We start from the raw sequence: 15066 nt of genomic DNA on the forward strand, positions 1-15066 counted from the left end.
ATGGCCGAATAGGAACAGCTCCAGTCTGCAGCTCCCACTGGGAGTGACGCAGAAGATGGGTGATTTCTGCATTTCCAACTGAGATACCAGGTTCATCTCACTGGGGCTTGTTGGGCAGTGGGTACAGGACAGTGGGTGCAGCCAACCAAGCGTGAGCTGAAGCAGGGCAAGGCATCACCTCACCTGGGAAGTGCAAGGGGTCAGGGAATTCCCTTTCCTAGCCAAAGGAAGCTGTGACAGACGGCACCTGGAAAATCGGGTCACTCCCACCCTAATACTGCACTTTTCCAATGGTCTTAGCAAATGGCACACCAGGAGATTATATCCCATGCCTGGCTTGGACAGTCCCACGCCCACAGAGCCTCACTCATTGCTAGCACAGCAGTCTAAGATTTAACTGCAAGGTGGCAGCGAGGCTCGGGGAGGTGCGCCTGCCATTGCTGAGGCTTGAGTAGTAAACAAAGCAGCCAGGAAGCTCAAAGTGGGTGGAGCCCACCATAGCTCAAGTAGGCCCGCCTGCCTCTGCAGACTCCACCTCCGACAGACTGCCTCAAGTGAGTCCCTGTCCCCTGAGTAGCCTAACTGGGAGACACCTCCCAGTAGGGGCCGACTGACACCTCACACAGCTGGGTGCCCCTCTGAGACGAAGCTTCCAGAGGAAGGATCAGGCAGCAACATTTGCTGTTCTGCAGTATTTGCTGTTCTGCAGCCTCCGCTGGTGATAGCCAGGCAAACAGGGTCTGGAGTGGACCTCCAGCAAAATCCAACAGACCTGCAGCTGAGGGTCCTGACTATTAGAAGGAACACTAACAAACAGAAAGGACATCCACACCAAAACCCCGTCTGTATGTCACCATCATCAAAGACCAAAGGTAGATGAAACCACAAAGATGGGAAGAAACCAGAGCAGAAAAACTGAAAATTCTAAAAATAAGAGCGCCTCTTCTCCTCCAAAGGAACACAGCTCCTCGCCAGCAACGGAACAAAGCTGGACGGAGAATGACTTTGATGAGTTGAGAGAAGAAGGCTTCAGACGATCAAATTTCTCCAAGCTAAAGGAAGATGTTCAAACCCATAGCAAAGAAGCTAAAAATCTTGAAAAAAGATGAGACAAATGGCTAACTAGAATAACCGGTGTAGAGAAGTCCTTAAATGACCTGATGGAGCTGAAAACCATGGCACGAGAACTACGTGACACATGCACAAGCTTCAGTAGCTGATTCGATCAACTGGAAGAAAAAGTATCAGTGACTGAAGAGCAAATGAATGAAATGAAGCGAGAAGTTAAGTTTGGAGAAAAAAGAGTAAAAAGAAACAAACAAAGCCTCCAAGAAATATGGGACTATGTGAAAAGACCAAATCTATATCTGATTGATGTACCTGAAAGTGACGAGGAGAATGGAACCAAACTGGAAAACACTCTTCAGGATAATATCCAGGAGAACTTCCCCAATCTAACAAGGCAGGCCAACATTCAAATTCAGGAAATACAGAGAATGCCACAAAAATACTCCTCGAGAAGAGCAACTCCAAGACACATAATTGCCAGATTCACCAAAGTTGAAATGAAGGAAAAAATGTTTAAGGGCAGCCAGAGTGAAAGGTCAGGTTACCCACAAAGGGAAGCCCATCAGAATAACAGCGGATCTCTTGGCAGAAACTCTACAAGCCAGAAGAGAGTAAGGGCCAATATTCAACATTCTTAAAGAAAAGAATTTTCAACCCAGAATTTCATATCCAGCCAAAGTAAGCTTTATAAGTGAAGGAGAAATAAAATCCTTTACACACCAGCAAATGCTGAGAGATTTTGTCACCACCAGGACTGCCTTAGAAGAGCTCCTGAAGGAAGCACTAAACATGGAAAGGAACAACTGGTACCAGCCACTGCAGACACATGCCAAATTGTAAACACCATCAAGGCTAGAAGAAACTGCATGAACTAACGAGCAAAATAACCAGCTAACTTCATAATGACAGAATCAAATTCACACATAACAATATTAACTTTAAATGTAAATGGGCTAAATGCTCCAATCAAAAGACACAGACTGGCAAATTGGATAAAGACTGGCAAACTGGATAAAGAGTCAAGACCCATCAGTGTGCTGTATTCAGGAGACCCATTTCACGTGCAGAGACACACATAGGCTCAAAATAAAGAGATGGAGGAATATCTACCAAGCAAATGGAAGACAAAAAAAAGCAGGGGTTGCAATCCTAGTCTCTGATAAAACAGACTTTAAACCAACAAAGATCAAAAGAGACAAAGAAGGCCATTACATAATGGTAAAGGGATCAATTCAACAAGAAGAGCTAACTATCCTAAATATATATGCACCCAATACAGGAGCACCCAGATTCATAAAGCAAGTCCTGACTGACCTACAAAGAGACTTAGACTCCCACACAATAATAATGGGAGACTTTAACACCCCACTGTCAACATTAGAAAGATCAAGACAAAAAGTTAACAAGGATATCCAATCCAAGGAATTGAACTCAGCTCTGCACCAAGAGGACCTAATAGACATCAACAGAACTCTCCACCCCAAATCAACAGAATATACATTCTTCTCAGCACATCACACTTATTCCAAAACTGACCACATAGTTGGAAGTAAAGGACTCCTCAGCAAATGTAAAAGAAAAGAAATTATAAGAAACTCTCTCTCAGATACAGTGCAATCAAACTAGAACTCAGGATTAAGAAACTCACTCAAAACCACTCAACTACATGGAAACTGAACAACCTACTCCTGAATGACTACTGGGTACATAACAAAATGGAAGGCAGAAATAAAGATGTTCTTTGAAACCAATGAGAAAAAAAGACACAACATACCACAATCTCTGGGACACATTTAAAGCAGCGTGTGGAGGGAAATTTATAGCACTAAATGCCCACAAGAGAAAGCAGGAAAGATCTAAAATTGACACCCTAACATCACAATTAAAACAACTAGAGAAGCAAGAGCAAACACAATTCAAAAGCTAGCAGAAGGCAAGAAATAACTAAGATCAGAGCAGAACTGAAGGAGACAGAGAAACAAAAAACCCTTCAAAAAAATCAATGAATCCAGGAGTTGATTTTTTGAAAAGATCAACAAAATGGATAGACCGCTAGCAAGACTAACAAAGAAGAAAAGAGAGAAGAATCAAACAGATGCAATAAAAAATGATAAAGGGGATATCACCACCGAGCCCACAGAAATACAAACTACCATCAGAGAATACTACAAACACCTCTATGCAAATAAACTAGAAAATCTAGAAGAAATGGATAAATTCCTCAACACATACACCCTCCCAAAACTAAACCAGGAAGAAGTTGAATCCCTGATTAGACCAATAACAGGCTCTGAAATAGAGGCAATAATTAACAGCCTACCAACCAAAAAAAGTTCAGGACCAGATGGATTCAAAGCTGAATTCTACCAGAGGTACAAGGAGGAGCTGATACCATTCCTTCTGAAACTATTTCAATCAACAGAAAAAGAGGAAATGCTCCCTAACTCATTTTATGAGGCCACCATCATCCTGATACCAAAGCCTGGCAGACACACAACAAAAAAAGAGAATTTTAGACCAATATCCTTGAGGAACATCGACGCAAAAATCCTCAATAAAATACTGGCAAACTGAATCCAGCAGCACATCAAAAAGTTTATCCACCATGATCAAGTGGGCTTCATCCCTGGGATGCAAGGCTGGCTCAACACACTCAAGTCAACAAACGTAATCCATCATATAAACAGAACCAAAGACAAAAACCACATGATTATCTCAACAGATGCAGAAAAGGCCTTTGACAAAATTCAACAGCCCTTCATGCTAAAAACTCTCAATAAATCAGGTAGTGATGCATCATATCTCAAATTAGTAAGAGCTATTTATGACAAACCCACAGCCAATATCATACTGAATGGGCAAAAACTGGAATCATTCCCTTTGAAGACTGGCACAAGACAGGGATGCCCTCTCTCACCACTCCTATCCAACACAGTGCTAGAAGTTCTGGCCAGGGCAATCAGGTAGGAGAAAGAAAATAAAGGGTATTCAATTAGGAAAAGAGGAAGTCAAATTATCCCTGTTTGCAGATGACATGATTGTGTATTTAGAAAACCCCATCGTCTCAGCCCAAAATCTCCTTAAGCTGATAAGCAACTTCAGCAAAGCCTCAGGATACAAAATCAATGTGCAAAAATCACAAGCATTCCTATACACCAATAACAGAGAGCCAAATAATGAGTGAATTCCCATTCACAATTGCTTCCAAGAGAATAAAATACCTAGGAATCCAACTTACAAGGGATGTGAAGGATCTCTTCAAGGAGAACTACAAGCCACTGCTCAACAAAATAAAAGGGGACACAAACAAATGGAAGAACATTCCATGCTCAAGGATTGGAAGAATCAGTATCTTGAAAATGGCCATACTGCCCAAGATAATTGATAGATTTAATGCCATCCCCATCAAGCTGCCAATGACTTTCTTCATATAATTAGAAAAAACAGCTTTAAAGTTCCTATGGAATAAAAAAAGAGCCCGCATTGCCAAGACAATCCTAAGCCAAAAGAACAAAGCTGGAGGCATCACACTACATGACTTCAAACTATACTATAAGCCTACAGTAACCAAAACAGCATGTTACTGGTACCAAAACAGAGATATAGACTAATGGAACAGAACAGAGCCCTCAGAAATAACACCACAAATCTTCAACCATAGGATCCTTGACAAACCTGACAAAGACAAGCAATGGGGAAAGGATTCCCTATTTAATAAAAATGGTGCTGGGAAAACTGGCTAGCCATATGTAGAAAGCTGAAACTGGATCCCTTCCTTACACCTTATACAAAAATTAATTCAAGATGGATTAAAGACTTACATGTTAGACCTAAAACCATAAAAACCCTAGAAGAAAACCTAGGCAATACCATTCAGGACATAGGCATGGGCAAGGACTTCATGTCTAAAACACCAAAAGCAAAGGCAACAAAAGCCAAAATTGACAAATGGGATATAATTAAACTAAAGAGCTTCTGCACAGCAAAAGAAACTACCATCAGAGTGAACAAGCAACCTACAGAATGGGAGAAAATTTTTGCAACCTACTTATCTGACAAAGGGCTAATATTCAGAATCTACAAAGAACTTACATTTACAAGAAAAAATCAAACAACCCCATCAAAAAATCGGCAAAGGATATGAACAGACACTTCTCAAAAGAAGACATTTATGCAGCCAACAGACATGTGAAAAAATGCTCATCATCACTGGCCATCAGAGAAATGCAAATCAAAACCACAATGAGATACCATCTCACACCAGTTAGAATGGAGATCATTAAAAAGTCAGGAAACAACAGGTGCTGGAGAGGATGTGGAGAAATAGGAATGCTTTTACACTGTTGGTGGGACTGTAAACTAGTTCACCCATTGTGGAAGACAGTGTGGCGATTCCTCAAGGATCTAGAACCAGAAATATCATTTGACCCAGCCATCCCATTACTGGGTATATACCCAAAGTCTTATAAATCATGCTACTATAAAGACACATGCACATGTATGTTTATTGAGGCACTATTCACAACAGCAAAGACTTGGAACCAACCCAAACGTCCATCAACAACAGACTGGATTAAGAAAATGTGGCACATATACACCACGGAATACTATGCAGCCATAAAAAAGGATGAGTTCATGTCCTTTTTAAGGACATGGATGAAACTGGAAACCATCATTCTCAGCAAACTATCACAAAACTATCACAAGAAAACCAAACACTGCATGTTCTCACTCATAGGTGAGAATTGAACAATGAGAACACTTGGACACAGGAAGGGGAACATCACACACTGGGGCCTGTTGTGGGGTGGGGGGGATGGGGGATGGATAGCATTAGGAGATATACCTAATGCTAAATGACCAGTTAATGGGTACAGCACACCAACATGGCACATGGATACATATGTAACAAACCTGCACATTATGCACATGTACCCTAGAACTTAAAGTATTAAAAAAAAAAAATTGTTTGCCCCTTGTTCTTTCCCTGCAAAACCTCAAACCGAATTGTTCTAACTACTCATTTTTCTATGGTTAAGCCCAGGCTACAGATTGATGTGGGAATGTAGCTTTGAAGAGACTGGTCTCATTTTCAGTTCACAGCATTTGTCTCCAAAGGCTCCTCCCCTTGAAGCTCCCAGTCAGGCTCTCCTTTCATTTCCACCAATGGTAGTTTCATCTCCTTATTCAAGTGTCTCACACTGCTACTGTCAGCCAAAATGCCATTATTATGAATTCCTTCAATTTTCTAACAGATCTTTCCCCTCCAGTAGTATCTGGATTCATCAATGATTCTTAATTTTCTGTGCCTCCACAGGACCACCCTTCACCTCTCCTGTAACTTCTCCTTTCCCACCAAATTGCTTTTTCCCCTCCACCCCTACTATCCACTAAAAACTTTCTCACCTACCCCCATTTACCTACTATTTTCCTTCCAAAGACAGCTGCTTGAAACAGAAGATTTACTTTGTTCATTTTCTTCACTATTCGTTAATAACTCTTGCTTCTACCACCCTATGTCATCGTCTCCTAATTGCAGACTCCAAAAAAGGTCAGGTCCTTCTCACCTGACCTCTCCGTTATAAATCCCTTTAAAAAATTACATGAAGATATTCACAAAAATCCTTCTAATGGACAGAACTAATTTCTCTTTGACTTCCTCTCCACTCCACACTGTCATTTTAATGATGACATAACTGGGTGTCCTGCCTCTCTCATCTCATCCTTTGCTATTCCATTGTTCTTAATGTTTCTAGGATAACTTTTAAAAAATATGATGTGTTGTGCCCCTGGCTAAATCTCTCTCAATAATCTACACAGCCTCTGAATTCCTCATTTATTTCAGGAAGACACTCAAACTCTAACATGGCATATTTAAGATCTGCAAAACTCTAATAATATCCTTCTGTGAGGACTTCTTTCCAATCCTAGTCTTGAGACATGTTGAACTAATACTATTACTTGCAATTATCATTTTGGTTAATGTGTTATTGTTCCTCAACTGTATGGAATGGGTGATGCTCCACTAGGAAATTCAGTTAAGAGCTCTTCCAAGATGCTTTTCCAGATTCCCCCAGCCTCCAGTAGGGTGCTTGTTCCGTGGTGCTGCAGCACCTTCCATATTCTCGTAACACAGCCCTCGCTTACAATATTTTAATTACTAAAATATTTATCTCTTTCTACGCCACTAGACTGTAAGCTCCTCTTGAAAGCTAAGTAATGGCTTCTCTGGTTCCACCCTGTAACGTTAAAAAAATTTTTTTTTTGGTAGAAACGGTATCTCACTATGCTGCCCAGGTTGGTCTTGAACTCCTGGGCTCAAGCAGTCCTCCCGCCGCGGCCTATCAAAGTGCTGGGATTACAGGCGTGAGCCACCACATCTATCTTCTACCTGTAACATTTAGCCCAGTGCCTGAAATGTAGTAGAGAATCAATGAATGGTGAATGAATAAACAAAATAATCAATGTCCTTTAAAAAAGCAGACTATTTCACTTTTGGTACATTCCAAATTGTAATATTATTTTACCACAACAGACAAGTTTCTAAAATTTCCATAGAATCCCTATGGAATCATATTCAAGACTAGGCCACTTTATTTCCTGAGAAGTATTAGAAATATTAGAAAAACGCTACAGAAGTCTGAGTTAAGAACCTAATCTATAACAGCTCATTTATCACACTAACAAGAGAATAAGGCGGTTCATGAGATTTTGCTTCTTTAAACTAACATAAACTAAGGATGCATCAATAGAAACAACCTACAGATCAGAAAGTTTCCTATGTGGTTTGGAATGTGTCACTTTAATTTTATTCACTCTAACTTTACTCACTCTAACGTTATTTATAAAATAACTCCATTAGGACAGAGACTTTGACTATTTTATTTAAAGTGGTATCCCAGCACCTGTAAGATCTGGCATATAGTAGTTCAATAAATCTTTCTTCAATAAGTGAATGAATATAAGTATTTAGCTCAAATTAAGAGATAAGTTAAAGAATTTTTCTACTAAAAGCAAAATAATCTAAACATTTGTCTAATTACCTTTTTGCAAATCTGTTTCATTGTCACTTCTTCCAAGTTAGCACTGGCCAGTAATTTCTTTATTGTTTCCTTTAACTCTTCATCTGTAGGGGGTTTCTTCAACTTTTTAATTAAAGGTTCATCATCTGAACTATCCTCAGACTCACTTTCTAAAAGTAACATAATAATAATAATTTTTCTTATATAGTAAATATTTAACAAAGGCTGAGATGAATTTTAAGCTTTCAACAGATTCTCAAAGGGGGTATTGGATCAAAAAAATTATAAACCACTACTCTATAGGTTACCCATAAAACATGCATACAAATTTTATGTCAATTTGAAAAATCAAAAACTATGAAAAACTGGTATACAGGTTGGGCATCCCTAATCCAAAAATCCAAAATGTGAAATGTTCCAAAATCCAGCTTTTCAGAGCACCAACATGACACCACCAGGAGATAATTCCATACCCGACCTCATGTGATGGGTCACAGTCAAAACTTGGTTTCAGGCCAAGGGCAGTGGTCCAAGCCTCTAAACCCAGTGCTCTGGGGGGCCAAGGTAGGAGACTCGCTTGAGTCCAGCAGTTCACGGCTACAGTGAGCTGTAATGGCACCACTGCAATAAATAATTTATTTAGTTAAAATATTAAACTACCTTCAGGCTATGTAAGAATGAATATGAAACATCAATGAATTTCATGTTTAGACTGGGTCTCATCCCCAAGATCTCTCTCTCTCTCTCTCTCTCTCTCTCTATATATATATATATATATATGTTGCAAAATCAAATCACTTCCTGTCCCAAGCATTTCAGATAAGGGATATTCAACCTGTATTCTCCCCACAATGTTCTCTGCAGTTTACCTGTTTCCCCCCCACACTTAAATACTATGTACAACATATTAATATATGCTATATCTTTAAAGTTGCTGATTAATGTTATTTCTAACATACCTTTTTTGGAACTGTTCTGATTCTTCTTGGTGGTGCTGCTATCTGCTTTCTTAACATTGGCACTTTTCACAGATTTTTTACTTTTAGAAGTAGCTTTCTGTTTAGGTTTTTCTCTTTTGGCTGTCTTTTTTGGTGGCTGTTACAAAGGAAAGCAAAGGTACACATATTGATAAGATTCAATGCTATCCCATCCCATCCCTCTACTTCCCCTATACCCCTTAATAATATTAGAGAAAATTAATGTATTTGGTATCACCAATTAAAAATTACTTTTGGGAGATGACTAATATACAACAATTTTACCCCAACACAAGTCTAAGCATGACAAATCACAATCACACAAAGAGTTGCCCCTATTTATTCAACACTATAGATAAACTATATATGCATTACTTAATCTTGGGGGGGAACCCCTAAATATAGATAATATTATCTTCTCTTATTTATGTTCCCTCTCTCTCAACTGGAATCTTTTTTTTTTTTTTTTTTTGAGACAGAGTCTCGCTCCATCACCCTGGCTGGAGTGCAGTGGCACGATCTTGGTTCACTGCAACCTCTGCCCTCCCAGGTTCAAGCGAATTCCCCTGTCTCTGCCTCCCTAGTAGCTGGGATTACAGGTGCTTGCCACCACACCCGGCTAATTTTTGTATTTTTAGTAGAGATGAGGTTTCGCCATGTTGGCCAGGCTGGTCTTGAACTCCTGACCTCAGATGATCCGCCTGCCTTGGCCTCCCAAAGTGCTGGGATTACAGGCATGAGCCACCACACCTGGCCTAGAATCTTGTGTTCACTGATGTTTCCCTAACTCCTAAAATAGTCTCTGGTATACAGTAGTTGCTGAATAAATACTTATGACTATGAGGAAACTAAGGCTCAGTGTGGTTACCTTGTCCACAGTCACATTAATAAACAGGCAAGATTCAAATATAGATGTGACTCCAGAACTTGTGTTCTTAAACACTAACCTATAGGTGATTAGACACAAACAAAACACATAAATATGGATAGATGAAAATGACAGGCCAGGTGTGGTGGCTCACGCCTGTAATCCCAGCACTTTGGGAGGTCAAGGCGGGTGGATCATGAGATCAAGAGATTGAGACCATCCTGGCCAACATGGTGAAACCCTGTCTCTACTAAAAATACAAAAATTAGCTGGGTGTGGTGGTGGGCACCTGTAGTCTCAGCTACTCAGGAGGCTGAGGCAAGAGAATCGCTTGAACCCTGGAGACGGAGGTTGCAGTGAGTGGAGATCGCGACACTGCACTCTAGGAGAGAGACTGTCTCAAAAAAAAGACATAATCAGAATTCATACTTTGTCTCATGTGGAGCCTGTGAAATTAGAAAGCATTCTTAGTTTAATTAATATTCCCAAAGGAAAAGCATCCTATTAAACATTCCAAGATAATTTAAATTCTTTTACACACCAAAACTACTGCAATCACTTGACAGAATGTTTCTCCAAATGTTTACCACTCTTGATTCCTGAGTGTTATCCTAAATCAACCTGTTTTTTTGTTTGTTTGTTTGTTTTTGAGATGGAGTCTCGCTCTTGTTGCCCAGGAGGGAGTGCAATGGTGCGATCTCAGCCCACCGCAACCTATGCCTCCCGGGTTCAAGTGATTCTCCTGCCTCAGCCTCTTGAGTAGCTGGGATTACAGGCGTGCACCACCACACCTGGCTACTTTTGTATTTTTAGTAGAGACGGGGTTTCTCCATGTTGGCCAGGCTGGTCAGGAACTCCCGACCTCAGGTGATCCACTCACTTTGGTCTCTCAAAGTGCTGGGATTACAGCCGTGAGCCACTGTGCCCGGCCAAATCAACTTGTTTTTAAAGACATAAGCACTGTGTTGAACCTATCCTTTAGATTAAAGTACACAGATCAATCTGTTCCAAGAGTGGCCTCAAGCTATTCATTGGATTTTAGTGTCTTTTTTTTTTTTTTTTTTAAAGAGATGGTCTCCCTATGTTACCCATGCTAGACTCAAACAGTCCTCCCACCTCAGGCTCCTGAGTAGTTGGGAATACAGGCACACACCACCTCACCTGGCTGGATTTTAGTGTTTGTCTTTCTTTTTGCTAATATACCATCACTGTACCTATTTATACAAGCCTATCATCACCCTGCACTACCTCAATAATATACCACTGGCTGGGAAGCATGCAGTCTAACTGCTACTAAAAAATACATTTTTAAGGTGTCAAGGGGTTGACATGCTTCTAAAATTAAGTACATGAATTTCCCATGGACTTTTGCGATTTACAGGCCTTTTTAACTTACTTCCTAATTCTAAGAGATGTTCTAGATGGTGTAGGGCTATGGGACAAGTATCAATGATTTGTTGTTTTTTACGACGAACTTAAACTAAGTTTTAAGGTTCATTAAGTGTCCACCCAGTTCATGTGAACTATATATTATGCTCTGAAAGGGAATCCTAAAAATTCTTAAGTTCTTTAGCACACTTAATACACAGAATAAAATAATCATGATTATATTATCATTTTTTAGTTAAAGGGTAATAAAATCTGGACTTGTAGGTACAAGAAACTAAGTTATTACTGAAAGGGTTGAAGGTTGGGCAAAAGAAACAACAATATTATCAATAATTACTCAATCTCCATTCAAATTAGAAAATCAGAATTAGATAATTAAAGTACCTCCAAAGCCTTAAAATACTTCCAAAGCCTGCCATTAAAATTTTAGATGTGATACACAACATGGCATCATTTTAAAACCTGCAAATTGTGAGTAGTGAGTTTGTCAAAGCATAAACATTTACAATAATAAATAACAAGCCATCTCCATAAAATTTTGCTTCTGTATAACAAAACCACATCTTTCTACATTTCATATCTGCTGTAAAGGATAATGTTCTACAGGTTTTCTAAACGGACAACTAGCCTGTCATCTATTAAAATTTCTAAAAGACTGCAAATATACTGCACAAGCACTCAAGAAAAATATACAACATAATCGTTCAAAGAGTACAGGCTCTAGCGGCAAGCTGCCTGGTTTCAAATTCCAGCCCCAGTACATCTCTGGGCCCTTGTCTCATTTAGAAAACAAAAGAAACAATAGTTCCTATGGTTTTATGGGGAGTAGATACATTAACACATCAAAGTATTTTTGGTAGTACCTGGCAAATAGTAAACACTAAATATTATCACTGAGTGCTTCCTTTTGCAGAATGAGAAATTATTTCATTATGCAAATATAATTTCCTCCAATAACTTAAACTTTCTAAGTGTTTTCAAAAAGCAGGGTGCAGTGGCTCAATCCTGTAATCCCAACACTTTAGGAGGCTGAGATGGGAGGAGCACTTAAGGCCAGAGGTTCGAGACCAGCCTGGGCAAAATCAGAAGAACCTATCTCTAAAAAAATAATTTTCTTTTTTTTAAAAGCAGGGCAGATACACAGGCTGGAAATTATAAACACAGTGAGACAAACTCAATAACAACTGTATATCTAGCCATGATATATCACACTCACTTCACTACATTATGGTAGATACGACATGGCCCACAAACATCTATAGTAATATGTCATGTCATTTATACAGAATTTCATTTATCTTTAGCCACCAGCTGTAAATTCTTCTGTGACAAAGTTAAGGTAGGAATTTGGTAAAGTCTCTTTTTTAGATTAATGCTAAGTTAAGAAATCATGAAAGCTGAACAGTAAAACTACTAATGAATTTGTATCTTGTGCTTTAGTCCTACAGGTTTTCATCACTTCGGCTGCCCCGAAGGTTATTAGGTATAGGAGGAATAGGTCTCTGGAAAATGGGGGCATCTCAAAGGACATACCTTGGTATTAGGACACAATGGACAATTTTTTGGCTGTCAAGGTAAATATGGGTAACCAGAATTTGGAGGTAACAGAAAAAAACACAGGGAGAGCTGAGAAGGCAAGTTAAACCATGTCCACTTTAATTTTACATGAACTTTCAAATCTTCATTACTTTCTTTCCTCCCCTGTACTTAGGAAAATCCCACTCACGATTCTAAACCTAGCTTAGCAATTACCTCCTCTAAATCTTTCACAATACCATCAATTTGATTAATCCATACTCTCAAAGTACTTGGCCTGCAATTCATTATCTCTACTTTATGGAAGGTATTGTGAAGCTGTAAGAACAAGGGTGTTACAGCCAAACTTCCTGATTCCTGAGCACCTGTATATATTTTTGAAGCTCCAGAGCTGACTCATCTAGCTATACCACATAAAATGAAAAGCACATTTACGGACTAGATTTGTCACCAAGACTTTTAAGTGCCAGATAGTAAATATTTTCAGCTTTCCTGGCTACATATAATCTTTGTTGCATATTCTTCATTTTTTTAAACAATTATTTAAAAATGGAAAAACCATTCTGAGCTTGAGGGCTGTATAAAAACAGGCCGTAGGCTGGACTTGGCATACAGGCTACACTGCCTGCTGATTCCTGGATTATGAATTATTGGAGCTATATACAGTAAAGGCAGGAACCAGATAAAGCAATCAACAGGACAATTCCTCCAATTATTAAGTTTTTAATAGCTTTTAGTTTTAAGTTCTGATAAGCACAAGTGGATTTATACTCATTAACTTTCTTAAAGCTATTGCTTAAAATCAAATTCTGATCTAAATCAGTAATTCTAGAGAGAACTCTGAAGATAGAAGTATATAAACAAGAAGCTTTAGAAAGAATACGAAGCCATGCACAGTGGCTCAACCCTGTAATCCCAGCACTTTGGGAGGCCAAGGTGGGTAGATCACTTGAGGCCAGGAGTTCGAGACCAGCCTGGCAACATCGTGAAACCCCATCTCTACAAAAAATTAGTCAGGTGTGGTGGCATGCACCTGTGGACCCAGCTACTAGGGTGGCTGTGCCACGAGAATTGCTGAACCTGGGAGGTGGAGGTGGCAGTGAGTATCAGTCGTGCCACTGTACTCCAGCCTGGGCAACAAAGCAAGACTCTGTCTCAAAAAAGAAGAAAGAATAATACGGCAATCTCCCTTTATCTATGGTTTCTCTTTCCGCACGTGGTTTCAACTACCTGTTGTCAACCACAGTCTGAAAATATTAAATGGAAAATTCCAGAAGTAAACAACTCATAAATTTAAAATTGCAAACTGTTCTGAGTAGTGTGATGAACTCTCATGTCATCCTGCTCACTCCTGCCCGGGATGTGAATCATCCTTTTGTCCAGCATATCCACACTGTAGATGCTCCCAGCACCTAGCCCCATTAGTCACTAGCAGCCATCTTGGTTATCCTATCAACTGTTGCAGTATCATTGTGCTTGTGCCCAAGTACCCTTATGTGACTTAATAATGGCCCCAAAGCCCAGTAGTAGTAATGTTGGCAATTCAAACATGCCAAAGAGAAGCCATAAAGTGGGTTCTTTAAAGTGAAAAAGTGAAAGCTCTTTACTTAAGGAAAGAAAAAAATCATATGTTGAGGTTGCTAAGATCTGTAGTAAGAACAAATCTTCTATATGTGAAATTGTGAAGGGAAAAGAACTTTGTGCTGGCTCTGCTGTTAAACTTCAAACTGCGAAAGTTATGGCCACAGTGCAGGATAAGTGCTTAGTTACGATGAAAAAGGCATAATTTGAGGGTGGGAAACATGAACAGAAACATGTCCAAAATGACAGCAATCGGGCTTGGCATGATCTGCAGTTTCAGGCATACACTGGGGGTCTTGAAACGTACTCCTTTCAGGTAAGCGGTGACTACTGTAAAGAGAAAGCACTAAAAAAGGTTCCTTATATATTTATTATATCCTCATTTTTGTATTTGAGGATATATACCTCACCTCTCATGGAGTCAAGACTAAATGAGATGCAAGATGTGAAAGCACATGGCATATACACTTTGAATAGTTTCTTCCTTGTAGGTGGTAATAAATGCTTACTGAGTGGTACTTCCTGGAAGACAGAGGACGTGTCTCATTTTTTTTTTCTCCCACTTAGTAAAACTGCTCAGGTATAGAATAAGACAATCATTTTGAATGAGTGAGAATAATGAATT

The 15066-nt window shown here is 39.5% G+C and overlaps 1 protein-coding gene across 1 annotated transcript in view; it reads right to left on the minus strand.

The window, feature by feature from the left end:
* The window catches only part of DEK (DEK proto-oncogene), a 39104-nt gene that overhangs the window by 3246 nt on the left and 20792 nt on the right, over positions 1-15066 (minus strand). Inside the window, exons 8-9 of the mRNA XM_032141725.2 lie at positions 9050-9185; positions 8112-8260 (exon numbers count right to left, since the gene is read on the minus strand). Coding sequence (XP_031997616.1) covers positions 8112-8260; positions 9050-9185 — 285 coding nt within the window. The remainder of the gene's footprint in view (positions 1-8111; positions 8261-9049; positions 9186-15066) is intronic.

The sequence above is a fragment of the Hylobates moloch genome, unplaced genomic scaffold (genome assembly GCF_009828535.3).
Source record: "Hylobates moloch isolate HMO894 unplaced genomic scaffold, HMol_V3 SCAFFOLD_20, whole genome shotgun sequence".
Taxonomy (NCBI): domain Eukaryota; kingdom Metazoa; phylum Chordata; class Mammalia; order Primates; family Hylobatidae; genus Hylobates; species Hylobates moloch.